This window comes from Pecten maximus, chromosome 8 (assembly GCF_902652985.1).
Source record: "Pecten maximus chromosome 8, xPecMax1.1, whole genome shotgun sequence".
Taxonomy (NCBI): domain Eukaryota; kingdom Metazoa; phylum Mollusca; class Bivalvia; order Pectinida; family Pectinidae; genus Pecten; species Pecten maximus.
The window spans coordinates 17594036-17617193 of record NC_047022.1 but is presented as its reverse complement, the minus strand read 5'-3'; the positions used below and the strand labels follow the sequence as shown (position 1 = coordinate 17617193).

The following is a 23158-nucleotide window of genomic DNA, read 5'->3' as shown; positions in this document are numbered from 1 at the left end:
AAACCACAAAGGGAGATAACTTACCGTTGGGGTTGTTTGACCGGTACGGGTGTGTGACCCCAAGCGAACCTCCACTGAGAATGATGGTGACAGTAGGAGGTGATCTAAACATCCACTCAGACAGATCCCTAGTCTCCCCTTCTAGGGCTCCAGTCCTGTTCACATATTTACCTGAAGGGGAGATAATGGACTCCACATAAAACCAACAAATTAAGATTTCAACAGAATAACAACATGACAGCTTGTAAGCTCGATAACTGTTACAAAATATTACTGCTTCCACATATAGTTTACCATATTTTCCTTGGTAAAAGCCTAAAGGGGCTAGTCCACTGAAAAACGGGCAAAAAACCTATGATTGAAATTGTTATTTTATCAATTTAATTCAATAAATCATTTATCCATTCAGTTCAATTCATTAATTCCATTCACATGTTGACAACAAAACTGCAGATGACAGTTAACATCTTTAATTACATATAGTACAGCAGTATTAGATCATAAAATTCCTGAAAAATAAAATCGATATATAATACTATGTAAATTTTGGCATGATTTTCGAAAGTCAATTTTTCATTGTAATTCCATATTTTACATTAAAATAATGAGATAATTGAAAGTTGATGATCATGACTTACTGTCAAAATTCATATCTAGGTCAACATCATTGGAGTTTTTGCTTCCCAATTTTCCATTGCATTCTCCCGCAACAGCAATAGTGGCGCCATCTGGGTTCATACTGGGTACGATATGTATGACAGAACTATTCAATGCCTGTCGAAATAAGAAAAAAAAACCATCATTTAATTAGATGTAGGAAACCTAGAAATATATGATAAAGAATAGAAATGCCAACCTAATGATGGCCTAATACTACCCATTCTCCACACCTTTGGGTCAGATGACTTAAAAATTCAGACAAATTTTTTATTAAGACTTAAGCCTTAGTTCTGGTCCTTCGTCACAGTGAGGTACAATTCTTGTGATCTTTAACTGTTTTGATACAGAATCCTTTTTTCCCCATTCAGATAAGAACTATCTTGACATGCAATATCAATATTAATACATTGGATCCTTTGATTTAATACGAAGTTAGTTGGTTATATTTTAGTAAATGTATATGAGATGGAGATTAGCCCGCAAGAAGAGCCAAATTCAATTTCATTAATTCATGTTTCTGAAGAATCTAATTGCTAAATGAATCATATTTTAATTTTATCTATGTTATTTCTTATATGGTGTGTATAAACAACTACATATTCTCTTTGCATAAGGCCTGAAACAAGTTATGGAAATGCCAACAGCTGAATACAGGTCAGCCAGTGTGTTCTGAACCAAGTCCTGTCTTGAACCAAGAAATGGCCATGAACAACCTTAACACAGACACCACTGTGAAACAAGACAATAGTTCACACAATCAAAACTAACCTTTGTTATGAAGTAATCTTTATTGTAGTTCTCACAGAGGTCATAGGCTAGCTGTAGTAGAAGCTCAGTGGGCACTGCTTCATTACCATGGACACCGCCAACAAACAGGATGTGCGTCAAGGAAGGGTCGTTTGATTTCTTGGATCCAATGTCCAGCATCCAAATGTCATGACTCTTTGGAGATTTGCCAATTCTGAAAAATATTTTGAGTGACTTTTTAAAAATCACTTCTACGGATGGTGCTTGTTTGACAAACCTAGAGTCCTCCTGTTAGGTTGGTATTTTACTGGAATAGCCCTAAAATGCCTAGTGTACCCTTGGCCCTTTTTGATTATGTAGACCAACTCCTTTGTCAACTGAAACATGTAACATTTCAGACATGTATAATATAACTGTTTATACAGCCTTAATAGTTTTGGTCAATTCTTGCACAAAATTGAAAATAAAAGATCACCTCTTCCACCCTTTTTTCAAAAATGAACAACTCTGGACAGGGATAAACAACAAGAGGCCCAGGGGGCCTGCATCACTCACCTAGATATTTCAGTGATCATGGCAAAATACTAGTTATATTAAAATTATTTTTCTACCTTTTTTGCTGCATCTCCCAACTATGGTTTTGATCAAATGTGGACCTAATACTGTCAGTCTTCAAGAAGAAGGACTTTAGATGGTTTTTTTTTGTTTTGCAATATTTCCCCTATTAGGCCCCCTCTCTCCAATCCGTAGAGAACGACGCCCTCCATTTATACAACATTAGATCTCCTTTGCCCAATAACGTTTCAGACTAAATTTCATCAAAATCCATTTAGTCATTCAGGACAAGTAGCGATTTAAAGAAATGTTGACGGATGAGGGACGTTGCTCCATGGCATAAGCTCGCCGGCCCTTCAGGCCCAAATTACCCTGGGTGTCACATGGATGCAACAGTAGACCAAAAAGTCTCCATGCACCATATGAATTTAATGATTCAAGGACTTTGAAAAATATTCATCTGCTTTACTTGTGTAGATCTGTGATGTCTGGACACTTGGAGGCTACATCGGCAAGGAAAGGTCCCACCATACTCGGACTGTGGAAGTCCATCTTGTCAAGCTCCTTGTTGAGGGCTACCTGTACTTGAGCAGACTTCCCCTCCTCAATCAGGGCTTGGTGGGTTTGTGACTCATAACCTACAACCAATGTCATCGTTTTCAATTAACATTCATTATCGTCTCGAGATGCGTTGTGTACCTGCTATGAGTATATTAGTTGTTTGATCATAGATGATGAACTGCTGAAGCAACAGACTGTCTTAAATGACCGTGACATGTGTATTGTTGTTTGGGTTTGTTTAGAAAAATGGCGCACGTACAAAGAGTTGTCGTTCATTACACATATGCCCCCACAATGCAACGCCCCTAGTAAACAATCATGGCGATCGCAACATGCCTCAGCGAGTGTTCAAGTGCACAGAACACAGATTTGGATCGATGCTTTAATAAATAAACAAATCTCATCAAAAGATGAGGCATATAAATATTTTATTCTGTAATTCTTCTGCACATTGCTACTGATATGGTCTGGATAATAACTAAATGTTGATATTGATGCATCGAACATAACCTGTAATGACGAAGTGTGAACCAATGATTAGATAACGTTGTACATCACGTCAAATCAATATGTAAGTTAAAACACATTTCATACATTTTTTATTACGGGAAAATCACAAAAATATTAACTTTTTATTTTTGTTTTGATTTTTTGGAATTTTTATATGCATATAAGCGGGAATTGGTGTTTTAGTCGATGCAAATACACGGGATTAAAATGCAAAGATAAAGAAGAAAAAAATTGGGACCCAAGAATTTTATACAAATCAGCCGTTTATTCAAATAAACGATATGCAAATAAGTGGGCTCCTCTGTATTGCAATGTTAACATATTTTCATTCCACAGTCTGAAGACAATGATTGATTTTTCTGTGCTCAAATCTGTATATACAGAAAATAAGCATACTGGGTATTGCTAAAAGCAATGCATGTCTCCTACCCGCCCAGTAACACTGCTAAAAATAGTAAGAGTGACATTGATTTGGTTTATTTTGGTTTGGTTAATTTTGTTTAACATCCTATAAACATTTAAGGACATGCCAGGTTTTGGAGGTGGAAGAAAAGCTGAGCACCCAGAGAAAAACCATCATCTTATGGTTAGTACCAAGCAACTGCCCCAAATGGGTTTCGAACTCGAAACCCAGAGGTGCACCTTAATCACTCAGCCACTGCGGCCCCATAGTGACAATGACATTGACCTTGACCAAAAATCCTGACACTTTAACATGTTCCGAGATATTAAGATCCTTTATCATTGTGATTTTTGATCACAATCCCTCAAGGAATGAAGCCGCTATAGTGCCGACAAACTTTGGTGTTATGTACATAGATTATGTTCATATGTACACACATACATACCTTCATTATAAAGTACATACATACGTAGAAGATGAACGAGAGAAAATCTTTAGTCCCCTGGCTTCACTGGTAGGGGACTACTAAAATGTGTATTGCAAAATTTCCTTTTAAAGATCACTGGCATTTCTCAAATTATAACTTTTCTGCTGATTTACATGTAGTTTTTCCTTTATCAACAAGCATGTGATAAATAATTTCACCTATGAAAGCCAGTGAGAGAACCAACAATGGAATCCTTTTTTCCCCATTCAGATAAGAACTATCTTGACATGCAATATCAATAATAATCAATTGGATCCTTTGATTTAATACGAAGTTATTGGTTATATTTTAGTAATTGTATATGAGATGGAGATTAGCCCAGAAGAAGAGCCAAATTCAATTTCATTAATTCATGTTTCTGAAGAATCTAATTACTAAATGAATCATACTTTAATTTTATCAATGTTATTTCTTATATGGTGTGTATAAACAACTACATATTCTCTTTGCATAAGGCCTGAAACAAGTTATGGAAATGCCAACAGCTGAATACATGTCAACCAGTGTGTTCTGAACCAAGTCCTGTCTTGAACCAAGAAATGGCCATGAATGTATACAACTTACCACAGACACCACTGTGAAACAAGACAATAGTTCACACAATCAAAACTAACCTTTGTGATGAAGTAATCTTTATTGTAGTTCTCACAGAGGTCATAGGCTAGCTGTAGTAGAAGCTCAGTGGGCACTGCTTCGTTACCATGGACACCGCCAACAAACAGGATGTGCGTCAAGGAAGGGTCGTTTGATTTCTTGGATCCAATGTCCAGCATCCAAATGTCATGACTCTTTGGAGATTTGCCAATTCTGAAAAATTTATTGAGTGACTTTTTTAAAATCACTTCTATGGGTGGTGCTTGTTTGACAAACTTAGAGTCCTCCTGTAAGGTTGGTATTTTACTGGAATAGCCCTAAAATGCCTAGTGTACCCTTGGCCCTTTTTGATGATGTAGACCAACTCCTTTGTCAATTGAAACATGTAACATTTCAGACATGTACAATATAACTGTTTATACAGCCTTAATAGTTTTGGTCAATTCTTGCACAAAATGGAAAATAAAAGATCACTTCTTCCACCCTTTTTTCAAAAATGAACAACTCTGGACAGGGATAAACAACAAGAGGCCCAGAGGGCCTGCATCACTCACCTAGATATTTCAGTGATCATGGCAAATTACTAGTTATATTAAAATTATTTTTCTACCTTTTTTGCTGCATCTCCCAACTATGGTTTTGATCAAATGTGGACCTAATACTGTCAGTCTTCAAGAAGAAGGACTTTAGATGTTTTTTTTTTGTTTTGCAATATTTCCCCTATTAGGCCCCCTCTCTCTGGTCCGTAGAGAACGACGCCCTCCATTTATACAACATTAGATCTCCTTTGCCCAATAATGCTTCAGACTAAATTTCATCAAAATCCATTTAGTCATTCAGGACTAGTAGCGATTTAAAGAAAATGTTGACGGATCAAGGACGTTGCTCCATGGCATAAGCTCGCCGGCCCTTCAGGCCCAAATTACCCTGGGTGTCACATGGATGCAAAAGTAGACCAAAAAGTTTCCATGCACCATATGAATTTAAAGATTCAAGGACTTTGAAAAATATTCATCTGCTTTACTTGTGTAGATCTGTGATGTCTGGACACTTGGAGGCTACATCGGCAAGGAAAGGCCCCACCATACTCGGACTGTGGAAGTCCATCTTGTCAAGCTCCTTGTTGAGGGCTACCTGTACATGAGCAGACTTCCCCTCCTCAATCAGGGCTTGGTGGGTTTGTGACTCATAACCTACAACCAACAATTATTTCATATTAACTGTTTTTGTTATAATCTATATCTCATACATTCTCTAACCAAATGGTGTATGTTTCTCACCAAGATGAGATCGGAGATCACCCTGTGGAATCAATATCTATTCAACAACCACTGAAAAAAAATCATCAATTTAAAACTATCAACTTTATTTATTTGACAAAAATTTGCAAAACAAGCAAAATTAACTTAGAAATAATCGTTATGTGGGAGGAAACCAGAACCAGAAACCATCTTTTCACATCCAATTGGGTAACGGGACCCCGCTGACTACGTGAAAGGTTATTGAATATGTATAGGAAATGAAACCGATTTTTGGATTTTAGATTTGTTCACTATACCTGCCATGTTAATTCGCAATATTTTCATCTAGTTTCATACCTTCAGCAGAGATCTCCAAGGTGTGGGGTCCAGCACCGAGGATGACGTAGAACTCTCCTTTCTCAGAGGTAGGAATGACAACGGAATGATGATCCACCTTAAGTGTGGCATTTTTGATTGGTTGTCCATTGTTGTTCAAAATTTCTCCATATACAGCTGTAACACGGTGTAAATACCACAAGAATTCAAACAGGCAGAGTCACAATAGGTGTCTATGTAGCAGAGAGCATGATGAATTAAATGTATTTCAGTGCTTCAGCTAGGGATTGAACATGGGACCTCTAGCTTACTAATCTTTGGCACAACCAATTGAGCTAAAGAGCCGTTCTCTCTAGCCCAGTAGTATATTGCAGATAGTATTTACCAGGGTTTCATATACATTGTACATGTACTTTTAGCTATGCCTATAATACCAGACATCAGATACTTCTACCATCATTTTCTTTTAACATTTTTATTTAATATGGCCAGGGAAATTTGATTAATGTTGTGAAAGTTTCACTACTATAAATGTCTCATGTATGACAAGTATAAAATTTACAAATGGAACACAGGTTTTTTGTTGTTGTTTTTTTTGTGACTTTTTTACCGAAGGAGAATGTTACCAGCACCAAAATACAAATGGAAATGGTAGCATAAGACTTGACCTCTATTTACATTTCATTTTATTAGATTTTTTTATTTGAACGTTGGTGTGAAACACAGTCTAAATTAGGATTAATATACGGTGAACCTTTGTGTATATAGGAGAAGAGTTATTATAGTAATTGCTTGGTCTGTACATCGATGTGTGACAAAAATCTTTAAATCCTAGACAGATTTAGTTCATTTTCACACCATAACAACACACCATCAAATTCTACACTTTAGCTATATTTTGTTGATCATCAGTCAGTGTTAAAGGCCAAAGGTCACATCCCGACTACATTGAAGAGGGAGTTGGTGGAATATGCAACCCCTTGCTAACATGGCTTTTAATTTGAATTATTATACATTGCCAGCAATTTTTTTTCTACATCATTAGTACCGATTAGCGATCTAATGATGATTTTTATCACATGGCCAGGCAATAGGATATCAGTAAAATTACCTTGCTTGCTCTTCTTAACAATATTCAGGAGAGGTGTTAGAGAGTTCATCCAGATGTTAGGTAGATCGTTAGCTGGAGGGTACCGGCAACAGCTGATATGAGCAGAAATCTGCAAAATTATTCCCAGGATCATATAAATTACATAACCTAAATTACAGTAAAATAATTTGAACAAAATTTAAAAAATACTGAAATACAGGACAAGGAGTATGATACTTTACGAAATCAATTCTAATGCTGTATATATAATGTAATTAGAAACTTTTACACATAAAAACATAAACCAACCATGAAATTGTGGTAATCCTCGTAGGCTTTGTCCAGGATACCAGACATATTTTTGATGAGATCTCCGCCGTGGAATATTCCGTGTGACACAGATGATTGACAACTGTCGGGCGAATAGATAGCAGGATAGCCATCGGCATAGGCATGTGCCAGAGACATAAATATAGCCTCGTCATCAGTCGCCGACATTCGATCTCTCTTCCTCTCCCAAGGTATCCTGTGGTACAGGGATGGAACGATTAACTAGACACAATGATTCACCGTAAACATGCTATTTATACAGAGTGCATTTACACTATATACTTCAACTTTCTTTACAAGGGTATAGGTAACACACTCTAAAATATTTTAAAGACAATTTAGATATTTTAAAATTTGGCAGTATCTCAGACAGAATCATTAAATAATTTCCTCTCTTACCTGTAAAACAAAGTACATGTATTTTAAAAGCTGCTATAAAATTTTAATAATGTAATCAGAAATGATTTTCAATGCGTTGTCTACAACACTTTTAGTAATAATCATGTAACCCTAGTATATAGCTAGAAGCAATATGCTGCTCAGCTAGAAAGAACTCCCGTAACTCAATCAGTTAACTTGTAAGCCAGATATTCTGGTTTGATCCGTAGAGAAGGCATGGAAAAAAATATGACCTAGATCTGTTACACTGGCAAACTTGTAGGGACTCGGGGAAGAATATTCAGCTATACTCCACAAGTATCGCTGTTACCACCAGAAACTCGAGGATGATTTTTTCCAGGAGGTGGAGTAAATAAAGTTTATTACAACATCTGTTACACTTACACCAGGAAGAGACCACCACTGTCGAGACTGAGAGTGAGGCTGAATTTGTGGATGTTCATCTGCTGCAGAAGTGCTGTCATTGTGGGACTCTGAAACAGTTTCAGTTATTAGCCCATATTAATAAAGATTTAATAAAAAGTGTCTGGTTCTCCTAACACACTATGAATCTCCCCTAAGGTCATTAAAGGTTAACTCATTGTGGATATCGTTAAATGTCATTCTACAAACAATTACTTATTTCCAGATACTATGATTTACTGAAAAATTATGTGACTTTTACAAAGAAGACTTAATTATGCTACAGTTTATTCCTAGAATTACCCAGTTAACAAAACTAGGGGAAATTAACAGCAAGCTGATCATTTCAATTATTTTTAAGAGATTATAAATTTTCAACACTGGTACCTTCCTTAATACTCCAGTTGTCATGTTCACTTTCACTCTCGATCGATCGATCGAGAGAGGAAGTAAACATAACCATTTGGATATCAAGGATGTTTTAACACTTAATTTTGATGTCTGTTAATAATTACAAAATTATGAAATCATGATCTTTTAAATAACAAAGAGGGAAACATACACAAATTACTTTGGAAACCGGGGGCAAATTTCGTATGAGATATAGAAACAGTTCTCAGAACAGAGACTACACATAATTATAAATTAATTTGATCATCAGGGACTACACACAGGTTAAACTGATCATCTTACATTCAGTTTAAGTTGATTCGTGGACATCTGCATACTCATGTCCGACACACAGTCGGCCTTTTGATTTGTGTCAAATCCATCAACATTGAGATAAGGGATTAAATGTAGATGAAAATCATTGAAGATCTCCATTACGTGATCATCCTTCTTGTCGAAACCGCGTAGAAGATGGCGAACAAATCTCATCAATATCTCCGCACCTACAGGCTCGTTGCCATGGAGACCACCAATCAAAAGTACATGTGGCTTTTTGTTTTCATGGAGGTCGAGGACCGAAGACAGATGAATCATGGGCACTGACAATCCGCTGTCCAAAGTAACCAGAGTTTCCACTTGCATGACCTCTGTATATTTCTTGGAGAGGCTCTCTAACTCTGCTGTCATCTGATCTAAGGTCTGGTATTTGGTAGCCATGTTTTCCTGGATATCGTAATCTTGTTTCACTGAAAAGTCTTCCAGTGGGCTCTTACTCAGGGTGAAGTTGACCTCTACAGCAGCATCAAAGGTCACATGTACCTGCACGGACTGATTAGCATACCTAGAAAGTACCAGAAAGAACAAGGTTAAAAGGTGTACTTAGGTCAAATTATCTGCACAAATGGGAGGCATTTGATGATAACATAATAATGGTGAAGTGTAAAATACAAGAAATAAGAGAATATTTATTTTTTTGAAATATGAATGAACCTACTTAACACATAATTTATTCAAAGTTCAAAACATGTCGGAATTTGAGTTTTTTTTTTACTTGGTTTAACTGCAAAGCATTTATGTTTGATCCTAAAAGAAGTTTTAAGTGAATGATGAGCTCTGAAATCTATTGGCATCTGATCATTTTGGGAACAGATACTAGTTATCTGTAGGTAATGAAGCATAGCTGTCTGCTGCAAAAATTGCCTCCATGCCTTTTTTTACCTACACACATATTCATTTGCAGACTACACCAATTGAATATAACATTCTGGAATACTACCATAGCTCTTGATAAATTATCCTACATACATGTGATGGCTTGCTGTTATGACGTAATCGCCCGGAGACAATAAACGCCAGTAGTCTCCCTCTGTTGCTGTGCTAATGGTGTGGTTGATCCCATCAACAGTGATTTTGGCATCAGATAAACCAAGTCCAGTCTCCTGGTCCATCACAAATCCCCGCACTCCCTTGTGTACCTACAGTTTAAAAGTTCATTATATCATATATACATAATGATGTACATATTTGACCTCTGACACATAGAACATTCTGTGACTTAAGTTAAAACTATGTTTTCAAACAAACTTGAATACCTCTGACACATTGAACATTCTGTGACTTAAGTTAAAACTATGTTTTCAAACAAATTTGAGTAAATCTCATTATACAGTGGTCAAGAAGAAAAGACTGATGACAGATGGACATCAGGGTAGCACTGTATGCTCTCCTTGGTCCTCTAGGCCAGATAAATTAATAAATCTGAAAAATATCAACACTTTTTCAGCTTGTTTTCGTTAATGTTTTTCAGAATCATCAATTTCCAAGGTGACATCTTGGTTTAGACCATCTCAGGGTCATTCAAGACAAATTTAAGCTGAATCCCACCACTGACACTTGATAATAAGTTTCCAACAATGGCTATAGGTCATCCAAACCATTTGGATTTACAAACGTTCACAACCATTGAACTTTCACAATTTTGTCTGATATTATGTAAAGGTCAGGACAAGTGGAATGAAAACTCACAGGGCCAAAGAAGTACAAGACAATTTGCCAAATAATGATCTCCAACCTGATGCAGTCAAAAGGACAGAAAGTAGGTTAAAGTGACTTTCTTTTGAAACACGGCACACACAGCACCTCACTTTGGTGAACTCTCTGTCCCAAGTTCCAGTGACAAATAGTGTATGAGATAGAGCCCAGACAAGATGCTGAAGGATGGAAAGACAAGCTGACACAACAGAATTTTACAGTCTCCCAGGTTCCCAGTGGGGGACTTATAACCAGAAACACAGGCACATCTCTTGTCCTTACCTGTCCCATGAAGACAAGAAGAGCGTATTTGTTGGCACTCCAGTACTGGGGTAAATTGACAGCCATAGGGTACTTAATACAGCCAAGCTCTAGGGTAATTTCAAAACAGTTAGTGAAGGCATAGTTCCAGTCCTGCATTCCTCCTGTAATATAGACAATGCTACTGTTGCTCATTCATTCATGGCTGATCTGCACATTTATCCGTATTTCACTGACAAGATATAACAGGAATACTTCACTCCCATATATTATATTCAAGGCTTAATGTATAATTATCCATAACTCACTGACATTATACAGCAGGAATTTTTCACTCCCATATATTATATTCAAGGCATAATGTACAATTATCCATAACTCACTGACATTATACAGCAGGAATTTTTCACTCCCATATATTATATTCAAGGCTTAATGTAACATAAAGGAATATTGCAATTTTTTTTATTTAAATACGGCTAATTTTATAAGAGAATATTTCTTACCCCTTTTATTTATCAGTGACTTATTGTGCAAAGAGAACACATTTTTAAAACTGCATAACAACTATGACACATCTTCAAAACAAATATTTGAACCGCTCTGTACAATTTCCACTAATAATTCATCAAAGAGTCTGTACTGCCATTTTCTGTTGTAAAACAAGTAAATAATTCACTAGAATAAATAGTACTGTTGCCAACCTGCCACACTGTACCAGTCAGCTCCGTTAGTGATCCCTTCCTTAAAGTATTCATCGCTCTGGTCTGTACAGGGATGGCCATTGTGCATGGTAGAATGGGCCTATCAAAATAAAGGTTAGATATTAAGTTAGATGGAAAGAGCCAATCAGAATAAAGGTTGAATATTTAGTCAGATGGAATGAGCCAATCAAAATAAAGGTTACATAATTTATGAAGGAATCAGTTCAAACTATTGTTCTATGTCAGAAAGTGACAGGTGAGTGACAGTTACATATTTCCTGAGGCAAACTCATTCAATTTTTATCACCATTAAAACAACAAAGTTCACATACCAAGGAGTAAGCCACGGACACTTGTTTGAAAATGCTATCATCAGGACATTTGGTGTAAGTCGCAATACCAGCAGCGTTGTCATCGTATGGATAGTTGGCCACAAGGGTGCCACCATGGAGATTTGCCGATAAAACAAAGGGGTATTTCTTGACCCAATCCATCACAGCAATAGTCTCAGGTTCCTGAACACGATTTATTGTGTTGGCAACGTCAAATCTGTCAGGAAAATTCCTGTTCAGGTCAATGAAGTTGGAATTTTCTCGTCCTCGTGTCCCAACACGGTCTCCTTGCAAAGAAAAAAAAATCAAAAAATTGTAGACAACAAAATAATTAGCTTAATTATAATTACCTGCCTACACTAATTTTTTTCAAGCACGTAAGATGAAGCAAATATAGAGATCGTTTTGGCCTTAGGTAGTCTATTCCAGTCTCAAAACCGCTCAACACCTTTTATTGGGTGACTAATTTTTGCTATTTAATAGAGGGTGAATTCAACAACCTAGAAAAATATTTTACATCGGCCTACACCTGTCCAATGATATTTTATGGGAGACTGGCGATTATTTTAAGGAATTTCGACCTAAAAAAGTTTGCATGAGGCGCAACTATTGACATCATAGATGCTAAATCTCTGATGAGTTTTTATGATCAATTGAAAACAAGAATAGACTGTTTATGATCAATTGAAAACAATAGGCTGTTAAATATTTTGTGAAATATCAATAGTTACATATTTTACACAATTAAAAAGTTTGAGTTTCTCTCTTGAATTTGTCAATCTAAAGTGAGTAAATAAATAATTGCATTCCGAAGAAAATCTATCACATTCTGCCTTTATACTTGGTACGTAACTTTCGGCCTTAAGCATTAATTTGTATGTCAACACCTTTTTTTTCCATTTGTTTGTGTTAATAAAATATATTTCTATATACATTGTGCATTTATTGACAAGCATTGCATTCTTTCTTTGAAATGTTGTATCATTAATTAATTGTGTCCAAGATTGGAGAAACTTTATTTGAGATAAAAAATCATACCTTCTGTCGAGATTTCATATCCATCTGGGTTCATGGAAGGCATGATGTGTATTCTGGTGAAGTTCACGAGGAGAGAGATGAAGTGGTTGTTATTGTAATTATCACATAGTAGTTGTATAAGTGACAGCAGCATCTCACGACCGACAACCTCATTACCGTGCATGTTTCCGATGTACTTAAACTCTGGTTCACCTGTAGTAAACATATAGAAATATGTCACTAATAGATTGAAATTACATGAGGTAACAGCTTTGCATAAAAAAGAAGAGGTCCATGCTGGGTTTTAATGGTCATCTGACTTTAAAGACCCTTAGAGTACTATAATTGTAGTACACATACTCAGTAGCAGTCGAGCAGTACTGACATCTATTGGGATAGTGTAATATATATATATATATAGTACTGTATCTTGGCCATGGTGGCCATCTTGGATTCTGAGCAACCCAAAGAACCATCTTATAATCATTTCAGGCAAGTAAGAGCCAAATCCCACTGGGGAAATTTGATAAGAAGTTTGAAATGTGTTGTGGATTTCATACCAACCAGAAAAAACTTAGTTCAGGACCATCTGAGGATCAGAGACTTTTCACAACATCCTTTAGATAAACTCAACAACATAAGCATTTCCTTAAATCTACCTCAAACAAAACTCTTCAGGTGTGAATTTCTTCTGCTTTAAATGAACTCACCCGCCTCATGTACTCCTGGGTTATCGGATATCTCCATGGTCCAGAGTTGTCTCCCCTGGACACTCACTCCTACACTGTACAGGCGAGTGATATGAGGGTACCTGTGGGTGATATTCTCCAGGAAAGCTTGTAGATCTGTATAGTGGTGATGCTTGAGTTCCGCAGGCTCTATGAATTTGAGATTTTCCCTGTGAGAAGCGTCACGGATTTTGTTGATGTGACCTACCAGAACATCTATGGTGTCTGCCTCTGGTTCAGGAGTTGTTGGCTTGGGAGTTGTGTTTGCCGTCGATGTCAAAGGTGTGGATGTTGGAGGTGCAGATTGTGATCCACTGAGAAAAAACACAATAAAATACTAAATGAACAGGACATGACAAACATATGTATGTTGGTTCTCTACTGTGAATAATTCAGAATGAAAACTGGTTTGCAACTAGTGACGGAATCATTATACCATGGTAATGGAAACTAATAACAATCTAATATGGATTTGCAGCCCAGCTAGGTTCCCATCACTTCTACTGACATGGTTGATGATTCAAACACAACTTATTTACTACTGCAGAGTACTAAATGTATACGGCCTCATTATAAATAACATGTTTGCGAAGGCATGGTTTTTAAGAGTATCTACAATATATAGGGAATCGGAATACAATACATTGTATAAGAATTTCTGTAAAGGAAGATGAATTGTTATATTAATAATCTTTCTTTTTTTTTCTGTGATAAAAAGGATAGACATACTTAAGTGAAGTCAGTAAAAGGCTTTCTTGTCTAACTGATCTGTCAGAACAATCTACAATCATTATAACTTGTATACCTGTTCTTTGCCTCCCATATACCAAGCTAAGCCATCTAATGTCTAGCTAGTAGCTACCATAGTTCAGTGGCTGTTACCTAATTTAATTCTAAAATTACTTCCAAAATTTGTAAGATTTATATATTGTAAAACAAAATAAACTATAATCTTTTTTTTTTCAGCCTACAAATTACAGGTCAGAGAAATTATAGTGTGATATGATGTAATGATGCTTATATTTAGAACAAAGGTATTTTTTACATATTAGTGAAACACCACAGCTTTTAATTCTGGCAAAAATCCGAGTAAACCAAAGACTCCTGAGAAATGAAAAAAAAATACTCAGTCTACTTCCAAAATCAATTTCAACCCTAATTTAGCATGGGAACTTGACCTAGTAAGTGATTTTATTTAAGCACACCCCTCATTTTTTTTCCATATACCATAAATATCCATGTATAGTGCGCACATTGTTTAGAAAATTTGACAAATATCCTGTGTATAATGCGCACATTTTTTAGAAAATTTGACAAATATCTGTGTATAGTGCGCACATTTTAAAAAAAATTGACAAGTGAAAAAAACACTGTGCACTATACGCAGGTACAAGCCTGCCACCAACATGCTATATATAGAAAAATATATTTTACATTTTCAGAATATATTTAAATTAAGAAATTAATGTAAAATGATTATGATGTATCTAGTAGTTTATTTTCAAGTTCAACCCAGAAAAGGACTAATTTGAAAATTGTGAAAAGAAAATATATAAAAACAAAAGGTCAACTATAATAAAATTATGTAGAAAATGTTGAAATTGAAAGAGTAAAATGGTTATAAAGGAGTATAGCATAAAAGCAAAAGCAAGCAATTTGATGCATTAGATGGTATTAATAACACATGTACATATTTCAGAAATTATCTGAAAACCAAAAACAGGTTCAAATCATTCTGAACTCCAGATCATCTTGCTCTTTTAATGGAGATTGGGAAATGTGGAATGATGAACAAGTCACCTAGTCAGTGGTGTTACTCTACAATATAGATCTTGTGTTATTCATAAAATTTGAACTCTGATCATCATGACCTCTAGTCTACTTTTGACCACACTTGTATTCCCTTGCTAAAAAATATATTTTTCACCTTTGACCTTGAACTTTAATCAGTTAACTTTACATATGAGATGCATCAAATACAAATTTTACAAAATATCAAGGGAGATGATTATATAACCAGTTATAACTATGGAGTGTATAATATAGTCATCCGCAATATAAAGAGAGATCTACCTCATTTTCTCAATGGAACGTAAATATCTGAAACAAAAATGTATTAATTGGCTATTAAAATCCTTGCCATGTGTCAAACAACTTAAAAAGCAAGTGATTGTTTTAACAATTGAAAAAGCAAGTGGTTAATTTAACGTTGCATTTTAGTGGCAGCTTTCAAGATTAGTTTTCTGATTTTGTAGCAAAAGTTAAAGAAGTGAAGCATATTAAAATAAAGCACAAGATTATGAATTAAAAAGAAACAACATCTTGACGGGTAATGTTAATGTGCTGAGGAAAACTTTAGAATTCTTAAAACACTAAAGCAGAGCCAACATTGCTTCAAGGTAAGTTGGTTGGTAAGTGTGATATGGAAAGGTATACCAGTGTGGATACCAAAAGGTATACCAGTGTGGAAACGGAAAGGTATACCGGTGTGGATTTTGAAAGGTATATCAATGTGGATACGGAAAGGTATACCGGTGTGGATACGGAAAGGTATACCAGTGTGGATATGGAAAGGTATACCAGTGTGGAAACAGAAGTGTATACCAGTGTGAAAACGGAAAGGTATACCGGTGTGGATACGGAAAGGTATATCAATGTGGATATGGAAATGTGAATCAGTGTGGATACCAAAAGGTATACCAGTGTGGATATGGAAAGGTATACCGTTGTGGATACCAAAAGGTATACCAGTGTTGATATGGAAAGGTATACCGGTGTGGATACCGAAAGGTATACCAGTGTGGATATGGAAAGGTATATCAATGTAGATATGGAAAGGTATACCAGTGTGAAAACCCAAAAGGTATACCAGTGTGGATATGGAAAGGTATACCGGTGTGGATACCGAAAGGTATATCAATGTGGATATGGAAAGGTATACCAGTGTGGATATGGAAAGGTATACCAGTGTGGATAACAAAAGGCTAAACCAGTGTGGACACCAAAAGGTGAATCAGTGTGGATATGGAGAATATACCAGTGTGAATACCAAAAGGTATGCCGGTCTGTGAAATAAATAGTAAATATAATTCTGAGAGGTTTTCAATTACAACAGATCTCAAGCATCACCAGTAAATTGGTTAATTTGTTGACTAGCTTCGCCTCTAAGAGTGAGGCTTTTCCTGATGAAACCTCATTCTTGGAGGACGAAGTCTTACTCTAACCAACAAACCTAATTACTGGTGACGTTTAAGATGTGTTGTGATTGAAAACCTCTCCCAATTATAAACATTCTCAGCTTCAAAGCAAGGACGAATCCCCGCTCTAGTGACCCGTACATATTCTTAATCCTATTGCTAACAAGTACACTGTAATATCCATTTGACTAAAACTGTACGGCGCACTGTTACAGTATTAGTTTCTATTAGCTTCATCAGGACGAATCCTCACTCTTAGAGGCGAAACTAGCTGACCAATAAAGTGATAAACTAACAAACGTGAAACACACCTACTGGTGAGGCTTGAGATCTAAGAGTTAGCATTATATAAAGGGATGTGGATATTTATACTGAAACGAAAAAGAAACGCAACTTCAAATTGTAGGTTTAATAAAATAATACTTGTGAGCATTATGTTTAAATTTCATATGTAATAGTTAATATTGAATATTGATGTAACATCCTTTAAATGTTTAGAGATTTTTAAGAACAGGTCACTTTGCTAGAAGGTCATGATTGGTAGTACCCTACGTGAATCCAAGTTGAAATGGCAGCAGTTTTGAAACCGTGCCCTAATATCGTGTGTGTCCTCCTCGAACAGTTATCACATCTCTAATTCTTTGTTGCATTGAGTTCATCAGGGCATTGACTTTCCGTATTGGAATGTTATTCCATTCTTGGACGAGTGCATTTGCTAACTGAGGGAGGGTATTTGGGGGGTTACGGCGATTTCGAATTCTTCTGTCTAATTCATCCCACAAATGCTCGATTGGGGACAGGTCGGGGCTATATGGAGGCCAATCTATAGGAACAATGTTCTGTGTCGCAAGAAAGTCTCTACAGACTCTTGCAACGTGTGGTCTCGCGTTATCTTGCTGAAAGGTTAGATGATGCTGCCTAACAAACGGCACAACATGGGGCCTAAGGATCTCATCCCGATAGCGTACGGCCGTTAAATTCCCATTGACTATCACCAAAGGCGTCTTCAAACCATGGGAGATTCCCGCCCAAACCATAACTGATCCACCCCCAAATCGGTCGTGTTCCAAAACACAGGCGTCAGCAAAACGTTCGCCTCGACGCCGGTACACACGTTGACGGCCATCTGCTCGAAATAACGTGAATCGAGATTCATCGGTGAAGAGCATAGACCTCCAAGGTCTCATAGGAAAACGTCTGGGCATATGTGCCGTTGCCCATTGCATACGACGTGCTCGACGTTGCGGTGTTAGTGGTAAACCAACGTACTGTCGCCTTGCACGCAAATTAGCCTCACGCAGTCTGTTGATCACTGTTTGGGGATGAATTCGACGGTTATGATTACCAATCGTATTCCTTGCCGTTTCAGCGGCCGTTAATCTCCTGTTACGCAGGTGTGCCAACCTAAGAACCCGGTCTTGACGTCGCGACGTTACGCGTGGACGTCCTGATCTCGGCTGGTCATCGACTCTTCCTGTTGCGTTAAGACGTGAAACTAATCGACTAATAGTCGATTTGTGAACTCTGAATTGTCGAGCGACGTGAAGTTGCATGTTCCCTGCCAGAAGCATCGCTATAGCACGTCCTCTATCAACCTTTGATAACCGTGGCATAATTGTAAAAGGAATTATTGTTTGCAAAAGTATTGGCGATGATGTGGCTCAATGTTAGTGATGAATTGATACTGGTTTGAATGAAAAAAGAACGCATATGTTTGTACAGGCACGGTTTTTGATGTTTTTACCGCGCCGGAAGTGCATAGGTCTCTAGTCACACTTGGGTGATTTTGAAGATTGGTATGGGTGTTAGGCAGGGTGCATGTTTATTTCCGCGATTTTTATACAGATATGTATATTTAATACAAAATTAATCACAATTTTCCATGTTGCGTTTCTTTTTCGTTTCAGTATATAATGTATTTTCAAGAGAGTAGTACAATAATAAACTGGTTCGAATTCACACACAATAAGAAGAGAAAACAAAATTTTAAAATGTACTATTAGCATAAGTAATGCTTAAAGCAGGAAAAGTATTAAAATATAAATTAAGATTAAAACTACAACATGAGTGCTTACAATATCCAGGTGAATGAAAAAACCTTGAAACATATATAGGATATGACGGGAATCGGTTTGTTAAGAAGGTAAGCATTTCAAACATCACTAAAAGTTTTAATGCTCAGGTAATTTATAAAACTTGTTCAGGTAATCTGGACAATTAATCATATCTAGTTTCCTTGGTTTCCTGTGCATCGACTCTTAGTTATATTTACATTTCAGATTAATTTTATTAATCTAGCCCAACATTCATTAGGTTGTCCAATTAAACATGGATGTGCAATTTCATATTTTAATTGCAGTCAAATCGTAAAAAATTCTAAAAGCCCAATAAATATTTTTGTTAGGCACTGAGCATTATTTATATACTTAGACCTGACAGGCAAATGTACCAGCCCCAGACATCAAGCTAATAAAATTGCACATGCACACCCCTGCTAAAAACTAAAATTCTACTGAACAGTGAAGAATTACTTTAAAATATCACTTGAATTGGCATAGTATGATTAAGTTTAATTCTTAGAACGATTAATCTGTGATGTCTGTCATGTTTCTTGATAAACCACATCGTGATTTTCCCTACATATATAAGATTCCTGTGAACTACTCTCCCAGTATATTTCAATTCCTAAGTTTTTAGTTTGTACTCACTTTAGAGCTCTGTATATTAATTGGTCTGTATCATGATTAGATATTTGACAACTTTCTTTTCTTAAAAGAAATTTGTCTCGGAAATTTATTGTTACTGATGAACGGCCTACTGTACCTTATCAGTTCCGGTGACTTGCTGAATCGTACATTCATGTTATAAACATTATACAGGCATTTCATTTATCAACTGATTTAAACCATGCAAGCTCTAGATCTATTGCTATCGGAATCTGTTACGAAACAAGCTACCTTTAGGTTCGCCTCATAATCAACTCAACCAGCATGGCCATTTTTGCGGGCCTATTCTTAGAAATGACCTCAGAACCAATCAGAAGTATTATACTTTCATTTTAAGTATCAAATGTAGAAACAATCAAAGATTTCACTTATTGATTGCCAATAAGAAAATCTGAGACTAAAAACAGTATTCAATGGGTGAGGGCCATTTCTATCGACCCAAGAGCTCAAAATGACTTTCCAATGTCGCATGAACTACAATGTGTACGAGTTACCTCCCCTCGCACAAACCAGCTATCGTAAATTTTGCACAGGAAATAGTTTGAAATACTCAGGGATAAAGCTGGTCATTATGTATGATTTTATAATTTATTTCTCTTAAGCAGATGTCTACAAACATGTGAAAGTGTGAATCATATTACTAAATAACAAAAACTTCGTGGATGGAGACAGATTGTTTAGTGTGGTGGTAGTGTTTTTTGGGAAGAATAATTTCCCATCCATCCTGAACTCATCGGGATTTATCATAGAAATAAGTGATATTTTGATTCCTCAAAAGTTCCCAATGAATTTGTTCTAGAGGAAAGTCGATGAACATAGCTATAGGTTGCCGTGTTCAAAAGCACCTACATGTATAATAAAAATATCCAGTCAGTATGTTACCGCACCTATAATAAAATATCCAGTCAGTATATTTAGTGATATCTGGCATGTTTTTCTTTCCACAAAATTGCTCCCAGCCATCTCAATTCACTGTAAATGTATGAATTACTTAACATTTACTGTACTGGAAATGTAGACAGAAACACACACATACCCTGCAGCACTTCGTTTGTGTAATCTAAAGTTCACAGGTGTAGCTGGTCCGTCAACCACTGTCACAGGTGATGATGATACCTCGTACCTATAACAAATAGACATTCACAAGAGATGTAAACAAGTAGAAATATTCTAATTTTTTTTCACTTTTACAGTCAGTTTTTAGTTTCCTTAACATTTATTTTTCACTTTTACAGTTTTGGCTATCTTAACATTTTTCTAGTTAACAGTCAGTTTTATCTTTCCTAAACATTTGTCTAGTTTTCAGTTTTTACATTTTTTTTCAGTTTTACAGTCATGTAGTTTTGAATTTTCTAAGCATTTTTTTCAGGTTTACAAACAGTTTTGGCTTTCCTCAACATTTTTTTAGTTTAAAGTCAGTTTTAACTTTCCTTAACATTTTTTTCAGTTTAAGTTTCGAGCGCCAGCAGAGAATACAAGACCTGGTAAAGATTGTATAATATACATATTCCTACAGGTCAACACACACATCAAACCACTTCAAAATTATGTTGAAACTTCGGCCAATTAATCTTTAAGAATCATGTTTTAATTAAAAATTCAAAGACATGCAAGATTATAAACATAGTGAAAATATATTAATTGACTGAATTTTTATAATCAAAGTACTGTAAACGAACATTATTGTTTAATGCAAAATCAGTAACCTGCTAAGTTTAAAGTTGATAAATTTACTGATATCGGTTTAGGAATTAATTGCAAATAATTTGAAATGTTTGCAGCTGTTCTGATATGATTGTACACATGCATGTTTCTGTAAGGTCCTAATTGAAATTGGAAGTTTGTTGATCTATCTTGGATGGATGAAAATAAAATATGTCTTCTTTCTTTCGGGAAGGCATCATCAGTTATAATATAGCCAGGACTCTGTGACCTTATTGATGCCAACTTCTAATATGCACTAAATTTAGGCTAGTTCCATCGTTAGTTTGGCATATTTCAACTTAATATGATGAAGCACACATAAAGAATTACTGAAAACCAAAACCAGAGCTGCTAATCAAGGCCCGGATTAGGAATGTATCCTATTGAAACTGTACTCAAGCATGTATGGTACTTCAAAACAAAAAAAACTTGACTCCTTTTGTTCAGGAATCATTTGATGTTAATAAATCTTTATATGAGAAGATAAACTTCTAGTATAATTACAGTATTGTACACAATGTGATAAAGAATAACAACAAGCAAACAGGAAAAGAAAACTTCAAGCTTCACTTCAACTTCAAACCTGATCACAAAGATTACAGTCCATTCGATGGGACGACACATTCCCTATTCATTATCCCTTTCCAATGTTGATCATCCAATCATACTGAACCACACAGTTCAGCAATGTAATCGCACAAATCACACCTTTATGTGGAGAGAACATTTTGGGTGTGTTATAAGATTCCATAACTGTATGCAAATTTGTGAAGTATTCCATATCTATATCTTTACACATATCAAAATTGGAATGACACAGGAGATTTGCAAGTTTAAGTTCACCAACAGTCATGGGAGGTTTATGTAAAATGTTATATTTACCGGGGTAATTAGTAATTTTAAGAATATATTTATGAAGCTCTATTCTGTACTCTCTTCCAGGGCTTAGAGAATGGACACAATTATATGTTCTCCAATGTCAAAATTAATCATATGTAAAACATTAGGGGTTTATTTGACCGAGAAGTATCTTAAATTTTTGTAATCATTCGCCATTCGAGGCCTGATTGCCGTCATAGTTGAATTACCAAAATGGACCTGAAATCAATATTTTTAAAAGAGAATGATCTATGACTTGAATATTTCATAAAAATGATTTAATACATCGTTTATTCACTTCATTCAGATCTTCAGACACCACATAATTTGTGAAGTCATATACAGAAATATATGAACCATTTTGTTATTGATTTATAGTTCACACAAGTAAGCACTAGATGTAAGCAGTAAGTATATGTACCGCTATCTACTGGCATGACTTTGAGTACAGTAGACTACACTCGCTTTGTGGACATTGACAGGATAACATATATTTACATACTAATTCAATTTTAGAATTGTAACTGAACTCTTGTAACAGCATGGCACAAATAGTCATCTGAACATTTGTTGTATATTAACTCATTTGCTTGACTTCAATTTTCAGTTTATCAATTCATTGATTACTCCGTGTTTGAAGTATGGTGTAGTGAGAATTTCAAGTCTTGATCATAACTTGATGAAAATTCTAAATTAACAAATTATTAAAATGAATTTATTTGAAAAATAACACAAGTTCCATAGTAATATTATATAGAGAATCAATCACAATATATCAGAAGTTATAAAACTACAAATAACAATTAACGGCTGAATATCAAATTATTAATAAGTGAATATCACAAGTATTTTTGCATTTGTTTTTAGATAATCC

At 35.7% G+C, this 23158-nt stretch overlaps 1 protein-coding gene across 2 annotated transcripts in view; it reads right to left on the bottom strand.

Moving 5' to 3' along the window:
* Positions 1–23158, bottom strand: part of LOC117332640 (carboxypeptidase D-like) — a 58690-nt gene that overhangs the window by 20329 nt on the left and 15203 nt on the right. The window contains exons 4-20 of one of the 2 annotated variants that reach the window (XM_033891625.1): positions 20738–20824; positions 15852–15878; positions 13761–14092; positions 13072–13263; positions 12034–12320; positions 11702–11801; positions 11019–11161; positions 10011–10180; positions 9009–9546; positions 8298–8386; positions 7494–7710; positions 7206–7314; positions 6116–6271; positions 5542–5710; positions 4538–4730; positions 639–774; positions 25–171 (exon numbers count right to left, since the gene is read on the bottom strand). In XM_033891625.1, coding sequence (XP_033747516.1) covers positions 25–171; positions 639–774; positions 4538–4730; positions 5542–5710; positions 6116–6271; positions 7206–7314; positions 7494–7710; positions 8298–8386; positions 9009–9546; positions 10011–10180; positions 11019–11161; positions 11702–11801; positions 12034–12320; positions 13072–13263; positions 13761–14092; positions 15852–15878; positions 20738–20824 — 3092 coding nt within the window. The remainder of the gene's footprint in view (positions 1–24; positions 172–638; positions 775–4537; positions 4731–5541; positions 5711–6115; positions 6272–7205; positions 7315–7493; positions 7711–8297; positions 8387–9008; positions 9547–10010; positions 10181–11018; positions 11162–11701; positions 11802–12033; positions 12321–13071; positions 13264–13760; positions 14093–15851; positions 15879–20737; positions 20825–23158) is intronic. The other variant, XM_033891626.1, reaches the window with a different exon arrangement.